This window comes from Drosophila gunungcola, unplaced genomic scaffold (genome assembly GCF_025200985.1).
Source record: "Drosophila gunungcola strain Sukarami unplaced genomic scaffold, Dgunungcola_SK_2 000066F, whole genome shotgun sequence".
Classification (NCBI taxonomy): Eukaryota; Metazoa; Arthropoda; class Insecta; order Diptera; family Drosophilidae; genus Drosophila; species Drosophila gunungcola.
Window position 1 is genome coordinate 46477 of NW_026453229.1, and position 26631 is coordinate 73107.

At 44.0% G+C, this 26631-nt stretch overlaps 4 protein-coding genes across 8 annotated transcripts; 1 reads left to right on the forward strand and 3 right to left on the reverse strand.

Moving 5' to 3' along the window:
* Positions 1-199: 199 nt before the first annotated feature.
* On the reverse strand, positions 200-6003 carry LOC128264356 (uncharacterized). 2 transcript variants are annotated; one of them, XM_052999790.1, is made up of 13 exons: positions 5187-6003; positions 5071-5120; positions 4800-4995; positions 3726-4731; positions 3531-3665; positions 3254-3465; positions 3118-3189; positions 2776-3053; positions 2532-2712; positions 2228-2476; positions 1748-2170; positions 1513-1689; positions 200-1447 (listed from the first exon to the last, which is right to left on the reverse strand). In XM_052999790.1, the coding sequence occupies exons 1-13, from the start codon at positions 5220-5222 to the stop codon at positions 1292-1294; spliced, it is 3171 nt and encodes a 1056-aa protein (XP_052855750.1). In that variant the 5' UTR covers positions 5223-6003; the 3' UTR covers positions 200-1291. The 2 variants fall into 2 exon arrangements, with proteins under 2 accessions (XP_052855750.1, XP_052855751.1); XM_052999791.1 differs by lacking the exons at positions 4800-4995; positions 5071-5120; positions 5187-6003 and having other exon boundaries at positions 3728-3805.
* Positions 6004-6299: 296 nt separating this feature from the next.
* LOC128264358 (serine/threonine-protein kinase S6KL) lies at positions 6300-26185 on the reverse strand. Of its 4 annotated transcripts, none has more exons than XM_052999796.1 (9): positions 25625-26185; positions 23942-24048; positions 23664-23880; positions 23473-23596; positions 23310-23408; positions 23071-23229; positions 20633-20721; positions 6943-7230; positions 6300-6886 (listed from the first exon to the last, which is right to left on the reverse strand). In XM_052999796.1, exons 1-9 carry the CDS (start codon positions 25835-25837, stop codon positions 6779-6781), a joined length of 1404 nt encoding a protein of 467 aa, XP_052855756.1. In that variant the 5' UTR covers positions 25838-26185; the 3' UTR covers positions 6300-6778. The 4 variants fall into 4 exon arrangements, with proteins under 4 accessions (XP_052855756.1, XP_052855757.1, XP_052855758.1 ...); XM_052999797.1 differs by having other exon boundaries at positions 6302-6886; positions 23942-24045; positions 25625-26184; XM_052999798.1 differs by lacking the exons at positions 6300-6886; positions 20633-20721 and having other exon boundaries at positions 7080-7230; positions 25625-26182.
* On the forward strand, positions 16693-20077 carry LOC128264359 (protein bangles and beads). Its single transcript, XM_052999800.1, has 3 exons — positions 16693-16804; positions 16943-17110; positions 18123-20077. The coding sequence occupies exon 3, from the start codon at positions 18124-18126 to the stop codon at positions 19390-19392; it is 1269 nt and encodes a 422-aa protein (XP_052855760.1). The 5' UTR covers positions 16693-16804; positions 16943-17110; position 18123; the 3' UTR covers positions 19393-20077.
* Positions 20997-23064, reverse strand: LOC128264363 (autophagy-related protein 101). The gene has a single exon (XM_052999804.1). It carries the CDS (start codon positions 22596-22598, stop codon positions 21942-21944), a length of 657 nt encoding a protein of 218 aa, XP_052855764.1. The 5' UTR covers positions 22599-23064; the 3' UTR covers positions 20997-21941.
* Positions 26186-26631: the final 446 nt, after the last annotated feature.

A 26631-nucleotide genomic window follows, 5' to 3' on the forward strand; every position in this document is an offset into this window, starting at 1 on the left:
AGTGCTGGGAAACAGGGAAAACCCGCTTTTTCATGGAATGTACGCACAAAGTTTGTAACTAAATTAATTTCAAGCTTTGTTCTTTCATAATGATTGTATTTGGGCTAAGACAAGTAGTAGAAAATGGTTTTATTTTTTTGAAAACACAGCAAAATAAGAAAAAAAAGCGACCATCAAGAGTTGGGAGCAATCAACTTTTCAAACAACTTTGTCTTTCACTTCCGTTACTTACACACGTATATTTTATTATCGGTATCTAATAAAAAGAGTTAATTTGTGATATGTTTTAAAAAGACAACAAGAAATGTATTGAATTAGTACAATAATATAATTTACACATAACATTTGTACATATATTTTGTTAATTTGATACGCTTTCAAAACGAATGAAAAAATACGCTGCTGTCGTTACTTAAAATCCGCCCCTAACCCATAAGACTATGTGAGGATAGGTCTCGCGGTTAATAGTCTAATGTTAAATTGAATATGTTTCTATATGTCAAAATACACTAGTTAGTTTACAATAGTGTGTAGCACATAATCTTCGGTGGACCGAAGTTTCGTTGTTAATTATGCGTTCGCCGAATACAAAACAATTATTCACTTTGGCTTTTCCAAAGGACTAAATTCTACCTACCCGTCAGACTACAAGTGTACAATTAACCTACTTCACAAGTGGACCACAAAATGAAAAACATGGAAATAAATGAGTGGTTTTGCGAAACGCCTTTCTATACTAATCATTTGTGTATTTACATAACGTAACTGCCAATTGTTTGTTACTATCCTTTTTGTCTAAATCTATTCGATCTTTTGAGTTGCGATTTTAGTTGTCCGTATATAATACCAAAGTATTCCAGTGGTTTTCTAACACCCACAGTTGTCTTGGGGAAACAGGATTCCTACATAAATCAATTAATTAGAGAGAAATTTAAATGTAAGTCATGCACGCCGAATTCCTATCTATCTACTAGTGAACTAAGTAAAACTCATTAAAATCAGGTCATGTTTGCCTTTTGCTATTTGGCTTGATATTGTGGTTAGTCTGCTCTAAGGCAGAGACGAGAGCTAGAGTCCCGGTCATTCCTGTAACTTATTTCGACAATATCCTCCTCATCCTCCTCGCTATCGTCCTTTGCCTTTGTCTTTGCCTTTGCCTATCGTACCATGCTCCATGCTCTCCTCCGTTCCCTGCTCCTTACTGACTATTTTATCCGGTTCTGGATTGCGAAGTCTTCTAAAATTATCACAAGAAGTTGGCATTCGTGTGTTCAATGGCGCTTTGTCGGCGTCACATATAGGAGGGCGAGGACTTGCGGGATCGCGAGCGCGGCTTCGAAGGACTCTTGAGGCTGTGGCGCGAGCTGCTGCGCGGCTTGAAGCCCCTTGAATCGTTCCATGGCTCGGAGACACGTCCAAACCAATGTATCAAATCCATAACCTCTAGCTGGAAGGGTAACAGCATGGTTTAAGTAGTATCGATATAGGGAAAGTCTATTATGTGATGCTCACCTGAAGTGTCTGGGGCAATTCCTTGAATATTTCACACTTGGTCAGTTGCGCATGCTGCGAGAGAAAGGAAAGACATTTGGACTTCAGGGCCGTGGCCATATAGCGATCCGCAATGCCCAGTAGGCAGACCACGGAGTCCTCGTCGATTAAAGAGTATAGGGTATTTTCGCACAATTCCTGTTTTGATGAGATGTCTCGATTAGTGATTGCTTAATGGTGCTGTAGCCAATCTCACCTTAAGATCATCTATGGAGTAACGATCGGCCAAGAGCATTAGCTCGCACACCTGCTCGGCGCCAACTGTACGATCGATGGGAGCGCCGTAGAGGTAGAGCAGCAGGCGTCGAAAGATCACGGGCGAGGTGTCCGTGATGATGACCTTTCGATTGATGGACTCCTGCATGCCCGACATCAGGGCCTTTTTGAACCACTCGCAGCGGGCGGCGACTATCACGCGATGCGCCTTGAAGCTGTGCACCTGAAGGACTTTCGCCGCCGAATCTCCACTGGCGGCCTGCTCCGCCTTGCCAGCGGCATGGGTGTGCACCTCGAACTCCATGTCGGCCAGTTGTGTGGAGTGCAGCAAGCGCAAGGCATTCTTCGAGAGATTGCTACTGGCCGCAATGGGTGGCTCACAGAGATGTCGAATGAGATTTAACTTGGGGTGTACAAGACATGTCAATAAGCCTATTAACAAAAACAAAAAACAAATTACCTTAACGCTATTGTAATCGTAATATTGTTTGCGATCCAGATACATCTCCTCCCTATCGCTTAGCCCCTGATTCAGGTTGTTCTCATGATCAGCCACTTTTGAATTGCTTGACAGCAGACTGGAGTCCTCCAACAAGCCCAGCTCAATTACGGACTGTGTGAACTCCTGTTTGCGCACCAGCAAACATATCTGACTTATGGCATCTCGCAGGGCGTCCTTGTGATCTAACAGTTTTGCAATCACTCCATTCTGTAAGGAACACTCTTTGGACAAATTCAGGACAACCAATTACTTAGGCACTCACTATCTGACTGGTGGCCAGCTTGAAACAGAACTTGAACTCCTTCCAGCCCAGTTTGTCGTCCAGCCGATCGGACAGGTTCTCCACGATGAAGATGTAAGCGGGAATGTCCATAATCAGTTGTTCGAGGTTCTGGTTGATTGTGCTGCTTTTGCTCAGAAAATCCATTTCGCAGAATGTACTCCTGCAGAAAAGATGATGATTGATTAGAGCATGATATGTGGTATATGTGGCCACATTCACTCACTTCTTGTCCTTGATTATTTCAAGGGCCGCCACAATCCGGCCGTAGATGTCGCGCATTTTCCGTACCTCGTACATGTACAGCACGAACTTTAGGTCATTCTCCGCCGAACTCAGGCGCTGCTTGTCCGTGAGGTTGTCATAGAGCGTTAGACCCACGGGAGCACCGCGACGAGGTCGTGGCGAGGGTTCGCCCCCGTCCGCTATCTGCAATTGCATGACAATCGCATCGTCTGCCTGCTGTTGTTGTAGGGGGAGATCCAAGTGGGAACACTTAAGGTCCTATAAGATAACAAAAAGTTGTATATTTGTTTGTAAACAAAATATACCAAATACACCAACTCACCTTGCACATGATTTCCAATGAGTTTTTGATTTCCTCTATCACAGCGGTCAATACAAATAAGGTTGATTCGATCTGTAGTGGGGACAAGATATATTAATTCTCACAAGTTCTTCACAATCAGTTGGAGTTGCCCTACTTCAGGTACAAGATAGTTCACCAACTCGGCTTTTTCATCGACACTCAGACCGACAAAGACTCCGAGTACGTTCCGTAGCAGCTGTTGAACTTGGGACATGAAAATGGGTATGCGGGTTCGTATGTACTTGACGATCTCGTTCTTTTGATATCGTGTCATGTGCGTGGCATCCGTAATGAAGATATTACAGAATTGCAGCACCTTGGCGCAGCCTGCAGCGATAAGTACAATCCAATATAGGAGCTTGGAAACTGAGTAAACAATTGACTGATCTCACCAATGGCACATTCACGCAAGGCATCCTGAAAGGTGGCATAGAGCTGGGCTGGATCGCGGGTAATGTTGCCGGGATTTATGCACTGTATAACCCGGTTGAGAATGCCGTGCAGGTCCATGGTAACGTTGACCACAACTACAACGATTTGGGGCTAGGTTACATGCCATACGATTGTAGACCATACTGAATGCTTACACTTTTTGAGTCGTATTAGTCGCAGGTACTTGCGGGTCGGCTCCACCAGTTTGGTCAGCGAGGGCTGCGATTCGGCAAAGCCGATCAGCTTCTCGCACACATCCTCGTCCAGATCGGGGAGCAGGGACTCCGTGTACAGCCAGTGCAGGATGGGGCCCAGCAGGAAGGTGGGCAGGTTGCACAGAACGCCGACGGGCGTGAGCGGCGACGACGGCGGCGTGTCCATGGAGCTGGGAAAGGGCGAGGGACTGCGGGCGCGATACGGCGACAACGGCGGCCTCCGGATGCTGCAGATGGCCAGCCCCGCACTTGGCGGCAGCGGCGTGGGCGTCGGCTGCAGCATCAGGTCCTGGCAAAAGTTGAAAATGTTCTTGCAATGCGACTGCGACGTCTCCAGATGCGAATCCGAGTGCGAGGTGAGTGGCAGGCGGTACATGCCTGCTCCGCCACTGCCGCACTCCAGGCTCAGCAGCCCCGTGGTCCTGACGACCGACGCCTCCGAATCGCCGGCATTGCCGTTGCTCAGGCAATTGAAGCTGCTGCTAAACTGATGCATCCGCTGACCGCCCAAGCCGGCTGACGGCAGGGTCTGGAAGTCACAGGGCGGCTGCAGGTAAATGGGCGAGAGATTGAGGCGCGGCAGGGACTTCTCATGCCCCTCATCGTTGGCCGGCGCCACGGAGATGCGTATGGGATTCGGCGTATTCGGGCCACTGTGACAGCTCCTGGCCGGGGAGCAGACGAGGGCCGCCGATGGCGGGGCACTGTTCACGCACATGCTGCAGTCGAACCCGTTCAGTCGCAGTATGGAGGCATGCAGGGCATACTCCAGGCCGCCGGAGCTCTTCACCACCACATCGCTGAAGTAGGACTCCTGCAGGGCCTCACCGAAACTCAGTTGCTTCTCCTGGCCAGCTGCCTGGCCATCCTGCAGCCGCTTGCACTCCACAGCATACCAGTTCTCGCAGCTGAGCACTAGGGTATCGGTCGGCGTTAAGGTGTTGGTCTGGAAGAAGGGGGGGTTGGGGTTGAAAGATTAGAGTTCTGGAGGAGATCTCCTACTAGGATACTCACGCTAAACTCAATGCTGTGACCGGCAAAGGCTCCGAAGACGAGGCGTGGATTGATCTCGTGGACGTCGAAGGTCTCGCAGCTGAAGAGCACACTGGCCGATTCGCAGAAGGAGCCACAGTCCTTGGACTCGGGCAGCGGACTGACCAGGTCATTGTACCAGGTAATGTCGCTGGTGTCATCCAATCTGAATTTAATACTAAGTGGGGGGAGTAGGAGGGTGGAGGTCAGGCGGTCGGGAGGTGTTTCATGTTTAATGGGTAGACCAACTTACCCCTCCAGGCCGGACAGCTCCCGCTTTCCCTCGAAGGTGCAGCACACAATCTAAGATGTACAGCGGGTAGATACATAGATACATCAGGGTGTAGGTGTATTGGCAAACAAACTCACCTCCCAGGTGCCCAGGAATGTGTGCACCAGTGCCATGGCGGTTTTCAGTGTCCTGGCAGTTGCCTAATCCCGAGCAGAGCCATCCATGTATCCTGGGTCGAGTGGGCGAGTAGTGAGTGTGTCAGTGTGTGCGTGTGTGCTTTTGTGGGTTCTTGCGGCTGCACTGCAATTTCCTGCCCTTGGCTCCTAGCTCCGGCGAGAAGTCACTGGGCCAGCGGGGAACCGCAAGTGACAAATTTCCATGCTCCAGCCCGATCCGACAAGGAGTCGCTTCCACTTTTTCCTCTGCCTCTAGAAAGGACCTCTTCTGGATACGGATATCGATAGCGATGTGCGAGTGTTGTGCATGTGTATGTATTTGTTGTTGCCAATAACTGTAACTGCGCTGCCGCTGTTGCTGCTGCTTCTGCTTCTGCCTTCTCCGCACCTCCCTCTCCACTCACCACTGCCGATTCCAGCGAGTTCACCAGCGAGTCCTCTCTCGCTGCCTTCTCGTTCTCGCTCCTTTCGGCGGTTCTCACATCCTTACGTCCAAACAAAAAGCTTTGCTCCAGCTGACAAAGCTTCGAGGGAAAGCTTCGGGAAAAGCGGTTAATGTGCGTGGGTAGTGGTGGCCACCCACACACGGCATAACTTTAATTTACTCTTTCATGAATTGTTTGGCCTAACACCACGCACGCACCTTATGACGTTCGACGGAAAAATCACTGGCCGTTAGCCATTGACGTAACTGACACCATATTTGATATGAACAAATTTGGCTTCTTTCATTTAGCAGTCCTAATATCAATTAATAATAACCATGCAATTTAGAAGGCATTTATTTATTGAAACTTCCCAAATTAAAAGTCTTACTAAAAGTAACTTCCTTTGATATATGTACACCTTTAATTAATAATCTTTTAGAGGCAGAATTGGTTTAAATATTTTAATTTTGAGTTTTTAACCTATGCCGATAGTGTTGAAGATGTTTGACTGCGACAAGGAATTCCAAAGCCTTAGCCATTTTTTTGTGTAGCCTTTAAAGTTTTAATACAATAAAATTTTTTTAGATTTCCGATCTATACCCATTTAGTTACTACGTATTATTAAATTAAAAATCACGTTTTACTTCAAGTACAATAACAACATTTAATTTTGGACTTTTAGATTAAAGTTTTAATTTTTAAAAACATAACTTCTCAAGCTCGAATATATAAAAGACAAAATCACACTACACGCTCTATAAAAATATTTTGCTTAAAGATTGCATTTACCCTAACCATTTTTTAAAAAATCTGATTTCTATCACCATAAGCTTCTGAATTTATTGCGTTTTTAGCGTTACCATGGAGAAGAGCATTAATTATTTTAACAATTATTAAACAATTTTTTTTTAACGAGCGTGGCGTAAAATGTAAAATTTAAGGCATTTGCTAATCGAGTCGAGAGTATAACGTTTTTAAGCAAATTGTTCGTTGGAATATTTCTAATAATGTTAATGGAAAGATACAGTTTAGGTAATACCAAAATAAGGGGAAACTGTTCATGTTTAATATGGCTGAACTTGAAGTCCTTGTGATTTTGTTTGGTTGGCTCTTCTGAGGCGGTTGCTAGAAGTCCAGGAATGCATTGATGGCACACTGGCTGGTTGACTGATCGAACTGCCTGTCCTCGTAGACCCGAATTCCGTCTCTGGCTATTATGTCTTGGGGCGAAAGCTGGAAAGCAAGGAGTGGGAACAGTAAAGGGCATGCCCACATAAAGCGAAACTTACGCTTAGAAGCTGCTTGGGGCTCAGATTGTAGCCCTTGTAGAGGGCAATCCTTTGGAGCGCCATCACACTGCGGATTCGCTGACGTGGCTCAATGGTTAGGAGCTTGCGAAGGACATCCTTGCCCTCGTGCGGAAGGTCCTTCACCTCGTCCGGCAGAAAATCCTCGCTGTCACTGTCACTGTCCTGCAGACAACCATTGATTTGGGCAATGGAGGGGGCATTGGACAAGCCGTCCTCCGGTTCCAAGCTTTCCCGGCGTCGCAAAAGATGCCGCTTAATGTTTGGGGACTGAAATTGAAATGAGGCATAATAATAGTAAGAATTCACGTAGATTTGACAAAGGCTTAGATCTAGCTAGAGCATACTTTCATGCGGCTCTGGAAATAGTCAAGTCGCAAACCCGGCTACAAGAAACCTTTTGCTAGTGTATACCACAATATAGAAGGTACACAACGTATAGAACCTAAGATCATCGGAAACGTATGGCCTGCATAAAATAGCTGAATACCCAAGGCATCCAACGCGATGAGCCACCTCTGTTTGTTTTCACCGCATGTCAGTTATTCCACAAAAATAATAATTAGCGTCCGGTGACAACACGACCAACCGAACAATGCTAATGCCGGCGCCCTGAATCATATCTAAATAACCAAACAATTTGGGACAGACGCATGAACACGCAAATACGCAAATCACAAACGTCAGCTCATTGACAGAGTTAACCGCATGATGGTCTGAGTTTTTTTTTGCCATGGAACTCAATAAACTAGAATAAACAGAAATGGGAAACGACACTCGGTATACCCTTGTGTATACAAGTTATTTCCCTGTGAGAAATAATTGATTATAGAATGAAATTAAAATACTTGTACACATTAACAATAAAACTATAAGTTTTAAAACAAACTAATACCTAAGATATTCTTCAATTGTAAGTTGAGTTTATGGGTAAACTGTATTATACGAATTAAGCAGTATTCATAAATATATTTCATTGAATTTCTTATAGCATTAAAATCACCATTTTGGGGTTTAAATACTTCTATTTACAAAGTATTAATAATTACAAAAGACTTATATTACAAGTTAATTGCCTTGTTCCAAATCAAAAATAAACAGAAATTGTGCGGGTATTTCTTAAAATTGACACTAAAATTGACTAGCACACAGCTCTAAATAATTTTATAAATTTGAAAAACATGTTATAACACACACTTTACAAAACATGTTATTGCCATGGCTTTTTTTTTAAATTTGAAACAAAAAATTAATATTTAAAACCCAAAAACCGTGATTTTAAATCTATAATTAATTGATATGAATAGTGCCTAAACCGAAATTAAAACATTCCAAGGGAAATTAAAATGGGTTTAATTGAAGTTATATTTTTTAGAGGCACTTTAAAAAATTAGGTTACTCCAGTTATATGGGCTATATAACTAAAAAAGAGCTAAACACCGGATTTTGTTATTTTGAAATTAATTTGTATGGGACTTTTACTCGGTTAATTACTCTCTTATATTTCAAATGACAAGAAATGTACTAAAAATGTTACCAAAATGTGAACCAAATATTTAAATACAGTTTGATGGAGAATAAACCCATTAACTTTAGAACAGGTTAAGTGAAAGCTTTTGGTTTCTTTTCTAATGACCATAACGGTAACTGTTCGGTATCACCGAAACATAATTTAACTTGAAACATATACCGTTAAGCTTTTGGTGTTTTCCCCTGGGAAATCCGGTTTTACAGGGTCTCAATAAATGTCACCTTTCTGATAAGCTTAAGAATAAATGGGAGTCCCCAATTTTCGATTAGTTAATTATTACTTGGCTATATATACATTTCTCAATACTTTTTATCTGCAAATTAGAGAGATTTTAGAGCACTGCCACATAAGACATCCAAAGGGAAGATAACTATAGCACACAACAATCAACTTATTTAGTAATAGAATTCAGAATCACTTATAATGCTCTATCTCAGTCAATGCCTGCAATGAGTCTGCAAAGAAGCTGCAATTACGCTGATTACGAAATGATCCATGGCGGTTGGAAATCTGGATACCTAACTTGGATATTGGATAAGAGCTATGTATGCCTATGTCTTAGATCGGCTTTGCTCAACTAGCCGGGCAAATCTCAGCTCAGCTCGGCTCCACGAACGCTAATGCATGCAAATTGGATTCAATTAGCGGCCGACTACTTTTAAAATAGAAATAGACAATTTTTGTTGAGTTGAGTTGACGTTGCTGAATGCTGAATGCTGGACTTATACTTATTGTCGTTGTCGCCATGCAGAGTGCTGTAATACTCGCACTCTCACTTGCCGAGTACGTTTTTGGTCCTCCAGTCGCATATGTGGATGGAAAATGCGGGAAAGTGGGCGGATGGTTATGGTAAATCGACGGCTAAATACTTATCAAGGCACTTTATAAGAAAATTCTAGAAAGTTGCTTGGTGTAATATAATCTATAGATTATAACCCATTAAAGGGGCGTTTTCAAATGTGTTTTCAAATATATTCAAAGTTTATCATTCTCATTGGTAATGTAATCATTGTATATCATTGAAATCTATAAATAATCACCCATTAAAAGGTAATTTTTCGAATGTGTTTTCTAACATATTCAACGTTTTTCATTGGTTTGGGCAATACCCAAAGTTTTCGTTTGGAATTTCCTTTTTGAAAGCACACGGTATGGGCCACTTCGATAAACAATTTCTGGTGGCTGAATCTACAGCAACTCTCCATTGAATAGAATAGAAAAAATCATGCAAATCTAATTTGACAAACGCAATTGTCATGTAAAAGCCACTTACTGACACTGACTAGCTGCTAATTACAGCGGCTGCACTTGAATACTCGTACACGATTGATGGGTAAGGGGTTGGGAATGATGATGGTGGGATGGATGGATGATGGGATGCCCCAAGTCCGAGTTCGAGCAATGCACGCACTTGAACTTAACATGCACTGCGCTTGCTGAAGTGGGTGTCTCCCCAGGCATGACCCAAAAATGTGGCATTTATGATTCGAGACTGGCACTTTCACGAGCAGGTGGCATTCGGGAAATGTCAGCGAATGCCCCTTAGTCATCCCAGATCCATTCTGGATTCAAGGTGGCCTGCCTGGCCATATATGTAGTATAGGCGGTGTACACAGCATATATCAGACGCAAAGGTTCATCGCAGCCACTAGATACATGTTGGATAGAGAAACCACTTGTGTTTTTTTTAGGATGCATTGACTAGCTGGCTAGCTGGCCTAATGTCGAGAGATTTCGAAAGGTTTGACCTGCATTTGGAGCAACAAATTAAGCTTAATCAATGCGGCTGCGGCCGCCAACTGACAAACAACGAAAAAAGTTGACAAAGTGAAACAGTTTGGGTTGTGCTTAGAAAAATTAAATTAAATCAGTGACTAGACGAGACGAGACGAGTGAGAGGAGCAGAAGTCGGCGGGCAGAGGTCAGAGGGCAGAGGTAATGATCATCGGTACAGCAGGGATGGCGACTGCGATGATGGCCATGCCACCTTCCTGGTTCGTTGATTCGAAAACAAGTTGCGAAATGAGATGAGCGCTCCACTGATTCTGCTCTGGTTCCCGCAGACGCTGCCCATCTCTATCTCTATCTCTATCTCTGCCCCATCCCGTCCATATTACTATATATCTGCTTTATCGCTGACAATGTGACGCATGCTAATTGTAATTGCCGGCACGTGAGCTATACCGACTATACTGGCCTGACCGTCAGAAGGGACTGCCACTGTCACTCCACTAAAAACTACACACAAAAGAATTCCAATTCAAGAGACCATTCGAAAAGGTGACTGAAACGTTCAGAAGCTGTTACTAATGTTATTGTTGGTATCGATATTACGCTTCAAGCTTTATTAACACATTGAAATTATTTTATATAATTTATAGATCACTTGTGCAGATTCACTATAACTCATATAAGTCAAACTTAAAGAGATGACTACTGCACATAATTTTAAACTTGTCCTTCAATGCATTCACTCAAAACTACACACAAAATAATTCCAAAAGGTGACTAAAAAGTGTACCTCTAATTTCTTATGTTCAGATGTAATACTTGATTTTATAGATAGATATCTAACTTTTATATTTACCTTAAAAAGGTGACTAAAAGATGTACCTTTTCTACTTGATATTATGAATATCAATCTAAGTACAATTTTAGCACCTGACATATGTAGACCATACAACTTTTTACAAAAACCCAAATACAATTATTAGTACCCACCTAGAACTAATATTTATGATTAATATTCACATTAGTTCCTTTCTCGCTGTGTATGCAAATAGTTTCGATTTGATTTCTGCGTTTGATTTGGCCAACTAGCTAACTAGACCATAGAATCATGAGTTTTGGTTGGCCCTGGCCCAGTCATGGGTTGCTGGAATCCATCTTTCGTTTGAACCACAATATCATAGGTCATCAACCGAATACCTCATACCTCTTACCTTCTACCTCCTACCACATACCACATACCTCCATTTGCCAGTTGAATGTTGAATGTTTAGCTGGTTGGCCAATTATCGCGGCGACAAAGTTTAGTGCGGGCAAAAAACTTGATAGTGATTATTATTTTTATATTTCCTAGAATTAATGTCCAGAGATAATTGTCTTAATCGACTGTACATCGCATATTGCACAGTCAGCCGAAAAAAAAAAATGAGAAACAATAGTAAGAACCGAAAGATTGACAGCGGTTAAAAAAAACCGAAAACAATCTGCAAGATTTCAATTCAGATGACCATTGCGGTTTTATGAGGGAGCTGCTAAGCAAAATCGTGGCAGGAAGTGCCCTGGATGATGAGCTCTGGACAAGATGAGTTGGCTTTAAAATCATTATCCAATGGCGTAATACCAACGTTGCCCAAGTCCAGCCAACCACCGACTGGCCATTTATTTAAATGCAGTTTTAAGATATGCACATGCACATGCACATCTATTCAAGCAGGCAGTAGCTAAAGGTTTTTCTTTGATCCCAGCCTCCAGAATCCCAGTCTCCAAACCATGATGGGCTAGGCCCTTTTCAATTACAGTCATTAAAATGCGTGTCTACTTTAATTACAAATTTCAAAACAGAAAAGGCGAACATCGCCGAGGTGGAGGATATAAAAGTGCGCATAGATTTTGCAACTCCCCTTAGGGGAATGAAAATGGGAATAAAAATGGAGATGGGCATGGGTATGGGTATGGGTATGGGTATGGGTTGGAATCGCCACTGTCATTGTCCACCAGTTGGCAAAAGCGCTGGACAGGCGGCGTATTATGCGACAATGACCTCTTTTCCGTGCTTAGGACATTCAAGGCCAATAACAAAGAGTTATGTATCCATGAGATACTCGTACAAAGGCAACGCTGCCGCTGCCGCTGCTTCTTCATTGCTGATCGCAGGTCTAGTACTGGTACTGGTACTGGTACTGGCATTGGCACTGGCACTGGTACTGGCACTGGTATTGGGACCAAAAAGAGCCACGAGTATGTATGCGCCACGATCGTGGATGTGGCATGCAGCACACTGGGCTTTGCAGCAAACACTAGGCAACAAGGGAAAGAGTTTGGCAAACTAAGAGGGAATTTACTATTGGCTGTTCTGATCAACTTCAAGTTTGATGGAACATCAAACTTCCCTTTGATACTTTGTTGAAGATTTAAGAATTTTTTATAATAAAACCCATGTTGTCCTGTGAAGATACCATTCCGCATAATAATGACTATAGCTTTGATGGAACATCCAACTTGCTTTTAGTTCTTTCTTCAATACTCCAATATAATGCTCAATAAAAGCCATGTTGTTATGTGTAATTACCTTTCGGGATAATAATAATTAAATTTCGTTAAACTACAGCTTTGATAAAAACCATGTTGTTATGTGTTATTAGCTTTACCGGTGTCGATAATAATAATGCTCCTGCCTCGATCTACGCTAGCTGTCTTTGATACAACTTCCAACATTCCTTTAGTTCTTTCTTAAGGACTCCAATTTAATACAAAATAAAACCCATGTTGTCCTGTGCAATTACTTTTCCAGATGATAATGATAGTTGACTTCCGATTAGCTATAGCTTTAATAAAACATCCAACTTCCCTTTAGTTTTTCCTTAAAGCCTCCAACATAATACAAAATAAATGCCATGTTGTCCTGTGTAATTACCTCTCCGGATGATAATGATAATGATGACGATAATGCTCCTGCCCCGATCTATGCTAGCTCGCCACCAGAGCTCTCCCTTTCGCTTTTGTGTTGACGACCAGGACAATGTTGATTGCAACGCATGTGCATTTTATATTATATGATAGCAGACCAGTATAGCCTGGCCATTCCCCGCACCAAAGCAAAGTAAAACCCAAACCCAAACCCCAACCCGAACCCGAACCCACTCCAACCATATCCACATCCACATTCACATCCACGTCCACGTCCATATCCACAAGCCAACGAGAAGAAGTCGTGTCCACGGCGCACAAATTTATTGCCTTAGTTGTGCTGCCTGCAGAAAATCTACGTCCATATGAGGCTCCCTTTTGAGGGCTGGGGGCTTCGCAAATATTTATGCAAGTCAAGAGCATAAAAATGTCGCAAGAAAATGAGCAGAGACCAGTGCAGCCAAACCATTAACCGACCGACCACTTGGCCCGGCAGGCAAGTGCTGCATGTCACCCCTGGTCCCCCCCCCCCCCCCCCCCCCCCCCCAATTCGGTGCAATTTGGGTCCACTCTGCGATCGCGACACGCGAGGACCGCCGACCAGCAGCCCTCAAAGCAATCGCAGCCCATTTGCCGGCCAATTTTCCACCGTCGACCAAAATGTTGCATTTGATTTGGCGCTGCAATGGAGGTTTCCCCTGAGGATGCCCTTCCGGAACCCGTTCAGTGGGTTTATGGCTGCATTGGCAACTCAGCGGAATAGAATATTCTAGCTTGGGTAGCTTGGGCAGCTTGGATATTCCATTCACAGTTTAAATTTATAAATAACCTATATTACATCTGCCAAAATAGCACTAGCTTAATAAATAAAACATAACATAAATCTTTTGGTTTACAACTATAACTATAGTGGATACAAAATAAGCGGTAATTAATGAGAATAAAAAGAAGGGTATACAAATTTCGGAGGGAAGTTTATGACTACTCTGGCAATTCGTTTGTAATTAATTAATTAATTAATTAAATATTAGGAATTATTGCAAGAGTATACAAAGTTGGGCTTACTATTTTAATTTCTCATTAATTTAATGACATTGCCCACTTTGGCTGGGTTTCAGTGGTCCAAGTCCAGGTGTTCTTCTAGCTTGGTAGCAATCCAGCAGTGTGGTTTTTTTTGAAATGGCTAGTGGGGGATCTGCTGCTGAGTGTGTAAATGGTGGGACTGAGAATATCTATCCAAGGACTTAATGATAGTTTAAAAGTTGCCGAAGTTTGATAAACAAAGATATTAACAGAACATTTTAAGTAAATGAAGATCCGGTTTCGAATTAAACAAAAATAAAAGTAAAGTTTGAGTTAGGAGCACTGTAGCTGCAAAACCATTAAAGTACGTCATCTTTTTCCATGAACACATACCTACATAGTTCACATAGGCCGTGCTGTTGTTGTTTCTCAGCCGTTCATCCATGGAAATCATTGAGCAACTTAATAATTGCAATTATGCATGATTTTTCTAAACGTAAATAACTAAAGATTATGAGATTTATTTTCGTGACGAGATCTACAGCGCCGTAGATCGACCTTCAAAATTGGCAAACGACTGCGGTGGTTATGCCGGTGGGTTGGGTCATAAAGGTTTTCGGGTTCTGGGTATTTGGGCTATGGGTTTTGCATAGAGTGTAGTAGGTACCCGTCGTTGGATCGATACCGATCCTGCCCAAATATAGACACGGAACAGGTAGAACGAACACCGGACAGTCCGATAATCCATAGGCTCATAAAACCGAAAAGACCGAACCCAAAAACTGGTCGTAAATAAACAGATGGGTCGCGTCGCCTTTCGTTGCGTTGCGCTCAAATATACATATTGTTCGACAGCGGACTTAAAGTGCCTTTCCCTTTGCCTATCATTTCCATCTCTGTTACTATCTCGCATTTCACCATTAGTAGTATCATGCCCATTGCCCATTCTCAAATCGTAGTGTTTCCAAATTCAATCAGAGCACGTTTAACTTAAGAGCCCTCCCAGAACTTTTCCGCTAAACGATTGTCTGACCTTAGAGATGTCGACGCAGTCGTATCTTCTATAAGACATACGCTTGTATATGGGTACACCCAAAGAAAAATTATATGAGATGATATATAATATTACAAAATATAACCGAAAAATGAGGTCTATTGAGGTCTAATGATACGAAATTATCTATTAAGATCAAAACTATATTTTATGTTATAGAAGGATGAAAACTATATTTATTGATCTCATTAGATCATATAGTCAAGATCTTTAGCAAGAGACCAATAATTTTTTTTTGCCGGGTGTATAAGTATCTTGGTGGCTGTTTCGCTTGTAGTTGCCCAATTTGGAGGAACCAAAAATGCGGTGCAAGTGGATTTTGTAAGCGGCAATTTAGCCCCTGCTTTCTGCCTTCCGATTTCTAATTTTTGCCGACAGGGAGTGGAAATTTCCACGGGATACGCATCTAAAACGATCCTTTTTGCTGGCACCGAACTACTATATTTTATATCGCATTCTATAAAAGAATCGGCTGGCCTGTTCGGGAGGGGGTGGGGGAGCAGGGGAGCATCGTATCGTATCTGCCTGTCCAAAGGCATTTATCATTCTAAGATAATCAACGATCGGAAACCCCCTGCTTTGATTATGTTAATGATGTTCCTTGGGCCGGATCGAATGCAGACTTGGCTCTTGTCTCTTGCTCTTGGTCTTGGTCTGGGTATTGGTATTGGTATTGGTCTTGGTCCTCGACTTGGCTTAGTCCGTCTATGGTTTTGCTTTTGGCTTTTGGCTTTGGTGTTCCTTTCGATTCGATTGCAAAAGTTCTTGGTGGTGGTGGCGTATGCTGGTTTGCAGCTAGCTGATAGGCAGGCATGTTGGCTTGCATACCGGTTTTGAGCCAACTTCTCCTCCTCCAGCCGCTCCTCCTCCCTCGCCAATTGCAATGAACCACAATTAAGCATTTTTCTTTGGCCCTGGCTGATTGCTGATATTATCGTCCCCACAACTGCATTTGAAAATCGTGCTGCGTTTAATGACGCTTATGGCAATCGATCAGCAGCGATCCTGGCTGGCTAGCTGGCTAGCTAGCTGACTAGCTAGCTGGGAGTTTATAAATAGATATCCATAGGGTCTGCAATGCGGTCTTGGTCTGGGTTTTGGTCTGCACAGGTCTGTGGAAGACTTACAAATTGCATTCGCTTTAAAAATAGACAGCGCCGGTGAACAATTTGCCGTCTATTTATGGAGAAAGGGTTCTTAGAACGTTGTTTCGCTGCGGATGGGTTGACTAAAAATAGGGATCCTTGCGAGCTTCACTCACGTACGCGCATTCCCCATCCGCTGATGCGGATTGGGATTCTGTTGATGCCGCTGCTACTGCTTCTGCTGCTGCTGTTGCTGCTGCTGTTGCTGCTGCGACGTTCGTGCCTAGCACGCTGTCTATGGCAATGGCTATACCTACAATACCTACGATACTTACAATACCTACTATATCTACAATACCTACTATACCTATACCCATACCGCTCTGCCGACGTTGACGTCGACGTCGAGTGTCGACTGTCGGCCGTCGGCGGTCGAGCATTCGTGATCCGTCGCCGAGTGTATATAAACGCCCCGGCGCACTGGCATCCACTCAAAGTGTTTCTTGAAACTGACCGGTGAGAACACGCGGCAGGCCAAGCCAGCAGTGGATTAAGAATACCATACTATCCAAAATAATATTATATATAAATAATATAACCCATATATATATATATATTTTTTTTAAACCTATTTTTTTTGTGCGTGTGTTGCAGGGCGCGAAACGAAATCCCAGAATATTTCTGCATCAAAAACAAAAAAAAACAAAAACAAAAAGAAACCCCAAAACCGTAAAACGATAATAACAAGTGTATCTTTGAGATACACCGCAGTGCAAAACACACAGTTTCTTTAAACCGACGATTTAGCTGCTTCAATCTGAGGTGAGTGGTGGCCAAGGCCAAGGTATCTGGGGTACAACATATATCCTTAAGGCAAGGTCCTAAACCTGCCTTATCTTCATCTGTGGCCCATCAAATGCCGGGCAAAGGAAGGAAGAAAAAAAAAAAAAAAAAAAAAAAACACACACATACACATACACAAAACAAACGGGTGTGTTTCGCAAATCCAGCAGCATAGCATTTCTTAACGAGTTTCGATTGGCAAGTCTCTCTTGGAGGTACCTAAATGCAGTTTTTGGCCAACAAGAGCTGTGCTCGTAAATTATAAAGATCGTATCTTGACTTGTGGGGAGGGGGAGCCGGCTTCTTGGCCACAGATACAAAAACGTTACGCAACACCCACGAATAGTGCAATAGTCGTTTGGCGGCAGTTCAATACAATAGGCTATTTAAATCAATTCATGCATAATACACATATAGATATTATTTATGGGGCTTAAGAACCCCAATTTTTGCTATTCTGGGAAACCATTTAACCGTTAGGCACAAGCTTTGACTTTGACTAAATAAATTAGGGTTTATCGATGCGATGGCCATTAAACGGCCGAATTAATTAGCATAAGGAAATAGCCAGCAGATGGCCGCTATGAAGAGCTAAATTTGCAAATCAGCGGTTTGGTTCTGGTTTCTTATCAGATGGATCGAATGACTTAAGTGATCTTGATGATCATCGCTTAAGTGCCGACACATTTGAATAATTAAGTGGGCCACTTGGGCAGGGAGAAATGAAGAGGAGGAGGAGGCCAGGATGGGCATTATATGCCAGGGTCTACGAACTGCGAGCCACAGCCACGGGTACAGGCACAGCCAATTCAATTCAGAGGTAGAATTCCATTTAATCGAATCACAAAAGAACGTAATTCCGCGGAAGACGAAATGGTAATTGGGGAAATTAGCACGGGAATAGAAAGTCCAGCTTAAAATTACTTTATCACATAGCCCTACTAATTCGGAGACCCTCCCTTCTTGTTGCTTGATTTCCCCCCGTCCGCAGAATGAAGTGCCAACTGCTTTTCGTGGCCACCGTGTGCCTGGCCAGCGTCTGGGCGCTCCCCGTTCCGGACGAGGAGGTGGCCATTCAGCCGGATGGCGGCTCCAAGGCCGAACTGCTGACCAAGACCGTGCTGACCACCGTTGCGGAGCCCGCCTCCCTCAAGCCGGAGTTGGAGAAGGTGCCGGAGGTCAAGGCCGCCGCTCCCGCCGAGATCACTCCCTCGCAAGCCACCGAGCCGGCCAAGGAGATCATTGCCAGCGGCGTGGAGCTCAAGGCGAGTGCTCCGGACGTAGAGACCGCCCCGGCCATTCCGGAGAAGAAGACGCTGCCCGAGTTGGAGGTGCCCAAGCCGCAGGAGATCCCCGTGGAGGCCGAGAAGAAGCAGGAGAAGACCGCCCGCACGGAGACGGAAGTGAAGCCCACTGAGACTCAGTCCCAGTCGCAGGCCATCAAGGCCATTGAGCTGGCCCCCGAGGCCCCGGCCGCCAATGCCGAGGTCCAGAAGCAAGTGGTCGATGAGGTGAAGCCCCAGGAGCCCAAGATCGATGCCAAGTCCGCCGAGGAGCCAGCCGTGGTGCCCGTTGAAAAGGAGACAGCCGCCGTGCCGGAGCAGCCTGCCCGCCAGGAGAGGATCAACGAGATCGAGCAGAAGGAGGCCAAGAAGGAGACTATTGCCACGGAGGAGCCAGCCAAGCCCATCGAAGCCGCTGCCACCCCGGAGCCAGCCAAGTCGGAGACCAACATTCAGGTGATTGCCCCCGAGAAGAAGTCTATTGAATCGGTTCCAGCTGCCGCTGCTCCCGCTTCCGCTCCCGCGGCTTCTCCCGCCGCCCAGGCTGCCCAGGCCAAGTCGGGTGAAGCCCCCAAGCCCGTGGAGCAGCAGAAGAACACCGAGATTGTAGCCGAGAGCGCTCCCGTCCTGAAGACCAATGCCCCACTGGCACCGGCTGGCGCCACCAAGGTCACGGAGCCCCTGAAGGAGCAGCCAGCTGTGGAGACCATTCCGGCCAAGTCCCTGCCCGAGGAGAAGAAGACGGAGGAGGAGGTGGTGGCGCCAATTGCAGTACCAGAGCCAACTGCTGCCGTGCCCGAGGCCAAGAAGATCGATGAGGAACCCATTGCCGAGCAGTCCAATGCCCCAGCAGCTGCTCCATTGGCTGAGCAGCCGAAAAAGTCATCGGAGGAGAAGGGTGACAAGTCGGAGTCCAAGGCCGATGACTCCTCGGAGTCCAAGGAGTCGGAGGAGAGCAGCGAATCGAAGGAGAACTAGGGATAGTCAGAGCTTTACACCCGACACCTTCAACCTACCAACTTGCCCCAAACCCTACCTATAACCAGCACCACTAAAACCCCTTCCGACCATCGCAATCGCAGCAGCGTCTTAATATTACGATCGTAGTTAGTGGTATCCTTAGTTGTAAATGGAGCAGAACGGAATGACACAACACAGCACACACATAAACATGAATATGAAAGGCATGAGATCAAAAAAATAAAATAAGAAGATGCCCGGAACAATAGAACCAAGTGGCGGATCGAAAGGAACCCACGCGTAGGCATAACAATTCCACATAACACACACACACACACACAACAACAACAACAACAACAAACAGGACAAACCGCTAAGATGGCATAAAGTAATACTTATAATTATAATTTAATTAATGTAATTTTAATTAAATCTTAGTCATTGCAAGACAACACACCACATCATACCCCTACCACAATCCTCAATCCAACCCAATGTGTCCATCTTAAACAATCCCCGAAAAAAGCCAGCACTCGAGTATCGCCTACGATGCATTATAAATGAAAATCCTTTTTTTTATTTGAGTTCTAACATAATGAAACTACATTTAATAACGATAGTGTTATAACGTATATATGAGAAGAAGTATATATGATTTTATATAGACTGAGAAAATTCTTAAATAAAAATCGAAAAAACTAAATTATGGTGCTGTGATGGCGGTATGGCTATCAACAATTTCTGGGGGGGATGAATCAGAAACAAATATAGCCCAAAGAATCTCGACTTGGTGGTCGGGTAAAGCAGAAAAACAAAAGAAAAGGTAATGTACAAAATGTATGATAATTCCTTAATTAAGAACTGGGGAGATCTTAACAAGAGACAAACAATCATTGGGTATATTATCCAGTTCCCAAGCTGACAATAGACATGAAACCTTTAACGATGATTTTGCAACAACCTCAACTTAGGAGATTGTAACATCAATTGAGCTGTCACACAATGTCGAGTGTCTGGTCCAATTATCTAAATAGCACCCGATCTTGGCTTGGATTATAGAACTTCATTGTTGACTGGCCAATACCAAGAATCCCCTTCCCATAGATGCAGTGAAGCAAACCAGTTCCAGATCTAGCTAATTCGATTGCCGAGACGGCGCATGCTCGCATTCTGAACGGTTAGATTAGGTTGATTATTACCGATAGCATTACCGACTACTAGACTACTAGACTACCGACTACCGGCTTTGGTCGCTTACCTTCTGCGTCAGCATCTGGCAGGCAATAACGCCCAAGGCCCACCAGTCCACTGCATGGCCATAAGGTTCGCCGCACAGAATCTCCGGGGCTGAAACGAGACGAGAGGGGGAGAACGTTTTACCCACCCGCAAAACAAATGGTGAAGATAGCTCTAGACTCAGAATGGTTGCTTCGGCTTTGGCCGAATTCGGATGATACGGATCCGGGGTATATAGAATATAAATGGTATACCGTATATAGTATAAAGTATATAGTATATGGTATATAGTATATAGAGGTAAATGGAAAACACGGACAACTTGGGATTAGATGGCTGGTCGAAATGATTTGATGGTTTATTGGAGATAATGCTCGAAAGGCCAATTACATTTCTACTTTGAACGTGTGATTCAAAGGATTTATTCTGCTTAATTCGATTTTACAATATTAGTTAAGTCGTAAAGTACATTTATCGATTACTTTTATAGCTTGGACATACAGATAAACATTGATTTACATACATACACATCTATATATTGGATCTCTATGGATACATAGAGTCGGTACTATCGTTTAATCACTACAAGTACAATCACAATCTTTTATACATACATCTCTACCGCTTCACCGCTACGTGCCACGATCTCATAATTAGATGGTTGGTTCATTATGGTTGTTTTTCTCATCGTTCCTCTCTCTTCCCCTCGCACACCGCATATATTCTTAGCTTTCATCTACTTCTTTTCCATTATCTACACTGGCGATTAGGATTAGGATTAGGATTAACACGATATATTTGCTCTGCTGACAGGTAATTGCTTGCTAGTGGAGCTCCAAGCTTGCTTTTGGAACGTTTTGCATGGATAATCGAAATGATACAGCGTTTGTATAGTAGTTACACATGAAGGCTAGTGCTTCACCTTTGACTTGGAGCAAGGAAAGTTTGGTGGGGTCACAAATGGTAGCCTAAATTGACAATTGAACATCCATGGACTGTGTATCCATCTGCCTCTGTCTATACACGGCTATCTACACATCTTTTCGTCCTGCTTTAAATCCTGCATTGGTCCGAGTGTCCAGGACTTAAATTACTATGCCATAACAACTGAACAACAGAATATAGAAATAAAGAGCCTTTGCATATAACATTCTAGTTCAGCAGGGACATGCTATAAATCTTTGACTACTTGGTATGTTATCTTATCACCCTTGTAAATGATAGAGAAATCGCCAATGAAGCTCTAAGTAGCAGTAACTACATTATGCGAAAACGATTGAAAAAAAATTCAAATAAATAAACTCGCTGATGATCCTTTCTCCGCCAGCCCGTCACATTGCGAGCGTCTCCTTGATGATCTTTTTCATGGCATTGCCCATGGACGGAGCAGCCGAGCCCGAAGTGGAGTAGTCGAATTTGAACAGATACGGCTGCACGTCCGGAAAAGATGTGTCGAAGATCAGGTCCAGTTCACTCTGGCTGGGCGTCTTGGGCACGTAGTCGTGTCGGTTCATCAGCTCGGTGATGTAAATGACCTTTTCGGTGAGGAGATCGGAGACATTCTCGCGGCACAGCTGCCGCTCGTCCTCGTTCTCGTGCTTGATCAGGTCCAGGTGTACCGTCCACACCTCCCACGGGATTGATTCCTGCGGGAAGGGCCAGCGGTTCTTCTTCTTTTGGAAGAACTCCAGGCTGATCTGGCCGGAGCCGCAGCTTTCGTTGGAGCGTAACTTCTCGCTGAACGAGTTGATGGCCCGCTTCACCTTGTGCGTGAGGCTGTCCGAGGTGCAGCACACGTAGGTGAAGTCGATGAAGTTGCAGTCGACGTCCGTGTAGCCTACCGTGCCGATCGAGTACTGGGCGTCGCCCGTGTACATGTACTTGCCCAGGCAGCGGTGGAAGAGGACGGTGTGGAAGATGGTGGCCACCGCCTCGTCCACCTGACGACCCTCCATGGTCAGATCGAAGACCTGCGAGCGCGCGTTCATCGCGATAACTTCTTTCGGCTTGTGACAAGGATTGGATTTGGATTTGGGTTCGGTTTGTGTAATCTAGCTATGTACAGTGTTACGTCGGTATTGCGACTCTGTGCCACTTTAGTTCCCCCCACCTGCCTGCTATATAATGCCTCTTTAGTCTGATTTAGGTTCTCTTTCCTCTCTAGTTTACTGATTTTCACGGCTCACAGTTGCTTGCGTAGTTAGATAATCTTTCTCTTTTCAAATGTACATAGTTTTACAGCTTAAATGGTAGTATCCTAGCGTTAACAGGAGGTTATATATATATATATGGACTACTTCCCTATACTGCTCTGTTCCCGTTGCTTCTAAGTTGCTTCTGCTGGGCTTTCTTTTCGAAATGCCTTTGAACGATTTGGATTGCAATGGATCGGCGCGCCGCTTAACAGCTTATTCTATTACTTAAGTGTTTTTGTTATGTTTAAGTTGGATTAGATCGTACCCATGTATTTGAAAGTGCCACACATGGTGCGCGTGTTGGCCCCCAGTTTGAGCCACTTGCTAAGGCCGAAGTCGGTCAGCTTAATGTGAAACTGTTGCGTTAGCAGGATGTTTTCCGGCTTGGCATCGCGATAAATAATGCCGGCGTTGTGCAGGAAATCTGTATAGAAAGCAAAACATTTAGATTACATTTTTAAAAATACTATAAAAGACTGCATTACCAACTGGCTATCAACTCACCCAGAGCAAGTGCTATTTCGCCAATGTACAATCGCACCAGATCAATGGAGAAGTGGGTTATTTTTGAGAACAACTCGCCGTTGGGCACGTACTCCGATACTGCAATGGATGGAAGTGTTTAGTACAGATTCGGAAGGGTCAATGGAATTTCTGCTCAACCTACGTATGTGGAGGTTGTGGCGATTCTGCCACAGATCAATTTGCTTCACGATAAACGGATGATGACCGCAGACCTTCTGTATGTCCGCCTCGTCTTTTATCTGCCGCACGCTGTTATCCTCGATGAGCTGCAATGAACGTTGGACTGTTACTAAATATCCGACAAATGTGTCAAAATATATATCTCTTAACAACCTTTGATTTCTTTAGCACTTTCAGGGCGTAGCACTGACTGTTGTCGCTCTTATTGCAGACCTTGAAGACCACGCCGAAGGCTCCCTTGGCCACCAGATGCTCGATTTGGTACAGATCGTTCCGGCTGGACTCCTTGAAGTGTGAGTTGAAGATTGAGTTGGTCAGAGGCCGGTGCCACTGCGTCTTGCTTCTGCGAGAGCCATGAAGCGAGGTCAGGCTGTAAAAAAACGTAGTTGGTTTAATAATTGTCATTTCAGGGCACTTTCAAGCAATTCTACCTTTTTCGCGTGGCCTTGTTACGATGACGAAACGAGTTGCGAGCCCCGGAGAAGCTCCAGTTGAGTCGTCCTCCGCTCAGGCTGCCAAGACTCCAGGTGGAGAGCTGCTAAAACAAGACGGATTATGAGGATTTGGGATAATTGTGTTTCCCCATATATTCAAGCAAAGCGCAATATTACAAACTAAACACGCGGCGGACTATCTACTAAATGGTCGAAGACGAAGCCAACAAATACAGCCTGAATACGGATTTATTGCGGCTTACCTGCGTCGTCGTTTTTGACGGTTTCGACCCAACCCGACCCGTTTTCGCCGGGAAATTCAGCCAATGAGTTCGCAGAACTATCTATCTTTCTGTCTATCTATTAACGAATTTCTACGGAGGCGTAGAGGCGGATCTGCGATGTTCGCTGGGCGACGACACGTGCGCTATGGCCAGTGAATATTTGCAAACAAATAACGCCATCGATGATCGAACAGCTGGGATCGGATCGCAAAAGAGAGCGAGAGAGCGAATCGTAATCAGCCCATACAGTGGCTACCACAAAAAGTGAGTAGCATGGCGATTTTATTTATTCTATTCATTGGAGCTTTTCAAGAAGAACATCTTTTTTTAAATCAAATTCCTAATTTAGAGTTTTAGTTTTTTTAATGCATTAGTTTTTCTAATATGTATATTTCACATAGGATAGGGCTAGAAAGCCTATTCGCTCATTTACTACTACTACTACTACAACTACTACTACTATATGGAAAAACCTCCTCCCTTAATGGGAAATAATTATATATACCCACAGTTGATAAACTATACATACATCATTGAAAAGCCCTTGTTGATCTGTTAGCCCTGAACATGTTTATCAACATTTATGTCTTCAGCACTGATGCAGGAAGATGATTTTTATATTATATAAATATATAACATCATATACAATTTTGTATTCCACAAAATGCGGTTATGTATAGTAATATACAATTTTAGTCATAATAAGTCATCGATATTAAAAGTTTTAGGTTGTGAAACAGCTTGTCTTATCTCATTAAGAGTGTTGTTATTTGTGGGCATTTGTTTTGGCGGACCTTGTACCAATATTTTCGCCCGCGACTGTGGTCAGTGTTTCTTCGCTTGAGGGTCACCATTCCGTATGGTTACACACACGCGTATGTACAGATGATAGCTCTTTGGATCTGGATCTCCATGTGGGCTATGCGACCCAAAGACTCCGATGCTGCTGGAGGAGCACGCGGGAGGGCGGATTTGATAGCGCCTCTGGTTTGTCATGTGCGTTTTGTGTGCGGGGCGCCAGAATTTGCGCAGCGGGAGGCTCAATTGGCATGGCCATGAAACTATGAAACCCGCACGCGAATGCGGAAATACTTGGGGCATTTGAAAAGTGCGGAAAAGAGCGCCCACACACGTGCTGTTTTTTTTTGGGGAGGGGAGGGGATTGGTGTGAGGCGGGGGGTCAGGGGTCAAGAGCCGCGACGTAATTGGATGGGGAAGAAAATGCGAACCCAACACTAACACCCAATGACGCAGTATTTATTTGTGCTGACAGTGCGGGAAAACATGGCCAACTCTACTGCCTCGATATATACATGTGAACTAATGTGGCTGCCTTATCAGCCTGTCTTATTTACGCCGCCCACCCACCACCCATTCCACTCGTTTCTTCATTTACCTGCTGCGTTTGTAGTGCCTGCTGCTCCGGCTGCGATTGCTGCTCCTCTGGCGGGGATTGGCTTGGATTGGGGTGAATGGGTTGATGCTGCTGCTGTTCCGCCTCCTCCTGATGATCGGCGGTGGCGCCTAGTTGCGCTGCTGGTGCTGCTCCTTGGGGCCACTGCGATGTCCTTCTGCTTCTGCTCGCATTCCGCGGTTGCGAGTTGCCCATCAAAAGCTCCACTAGTTCCAGTCGATTCCCGTTGTTTCGACCGTTTGTTGTTTGTTGTTTAGGCACACACACACACTCACACACCACACCGCACACACCACTCCACTCCACTCTCTCGATCCACTGGAATTGCGCAATCACCGTGTGTGTGGTTGTCTGCGTGTGTGAGTAAAAGCAATAAAAGCGCGCACTTCTCCGCCGGAAAGTGAAAATTCTAATATAAATATTTGGTAGCTGGCTCTATTTCGCTGTTTTCTTGTTCGATATGTTACGCTTTGTTGTTGTTGGCGGGTGCGAATGAGGTAGCAGTGTAGTGTTTGGCAGCACCAATTGTTATCGATATCGTTTAGATATCGTTGAGAGCTGCATCGAGTGTTCCAACACTGAAACGCCTGCGCTCTAGAGATAGAAAAATATCGATGTTTTTGAATTGGCGGACCAAACGATGTTTCGAATAAAATTAACAATTAAAATAAACATAAGAATATTTAAATGTTTTTCATTCCCGCTAATAAATATATACATATTAAGTTAAAATTTTTTTTTATTCTGGATAAATAAATGGATGGATCATTAATAAAATTATATGTGGTGTAGTTGAATTCAGGGGCCGTAAATAATGATCGTTTATTATATTGAAAATAAAATAATTACAATTTAATAGTTATTTTTTGAGTATGATTTAATTGCTTAAAACCAATTATTTATGTTTTGAAGTCCCTGGATTAAATAAAAAACAGAAAACAATAATATTAGATAGTATCAATATTTTCAAAACATCGATAACATAAATG

What these genes read in the sequence shown, in the direction of transcription:
- LOC128264356 (XM_052999790.1), bottom strand. Translation starts at nt 5,222, where the DNA reads ATGGCACTGGTGCACACATTCCTGGGCACCTGGGAG. An exon ending in GAGCTGTCCGGCCTGGAGGG is followed by an intron (nt 4,996 to 5,070) that starts GTAAGTTGGTCT and finishes CCCCCCACTTAG; the next exon opens with TATTAAATTCAGATTGGATG. An exon ending in CATTGGAAATCATGTGCAAG is followed by an intron (nt 3,054 to 3,117) that starts GTGAGTTGGTGT and finishes GTTATCTTATAG; the next exon opens with GACCTTAAGTGTTCCCACTT.
- LOC128264359 (XM_052999800.1), top strand. Translation starts at nt 18,124, where the DNA reads ATGAAGTGCCAACTGCTTTTCGTGGCCACCGTGTGCCTGGCCAGCGTC.
- LOC128264363 (XM_052999804.1), bottom strand. Translation starts at nt 22,598, where the DNA reads ATGAACGCGCGCTCGCAGGTCTTCGATCTGACCATGGAGGGTCGTCAG.
- LOC128264358 (XM_052999796.1), bottom strand. Translation starts at nt 25,837, where the DNA reads ATGGGCAACTCGCAACCGCGGAATGCGAGCAGAAGCAGAAGGACATCG. An exon ending in AGGCACTACAAACGCAGCAG is followed by an intron (nt 24,049 to 25,624) that starts GTAAATGAAGAA and finishes GTCTTGTTTTAG; the next exon opens with CAGCTCTCCACCTGGAGTCT. An exon ending in GCCCCAAGCAGCTTCTAAGC is followed by an intron (nt 6,887 to 6,942) that starts GTAAGTTTCGCT and finishes CTTGCTTTCCAG; the next exon opens with CTTTCGCCCCAAGACATAAT.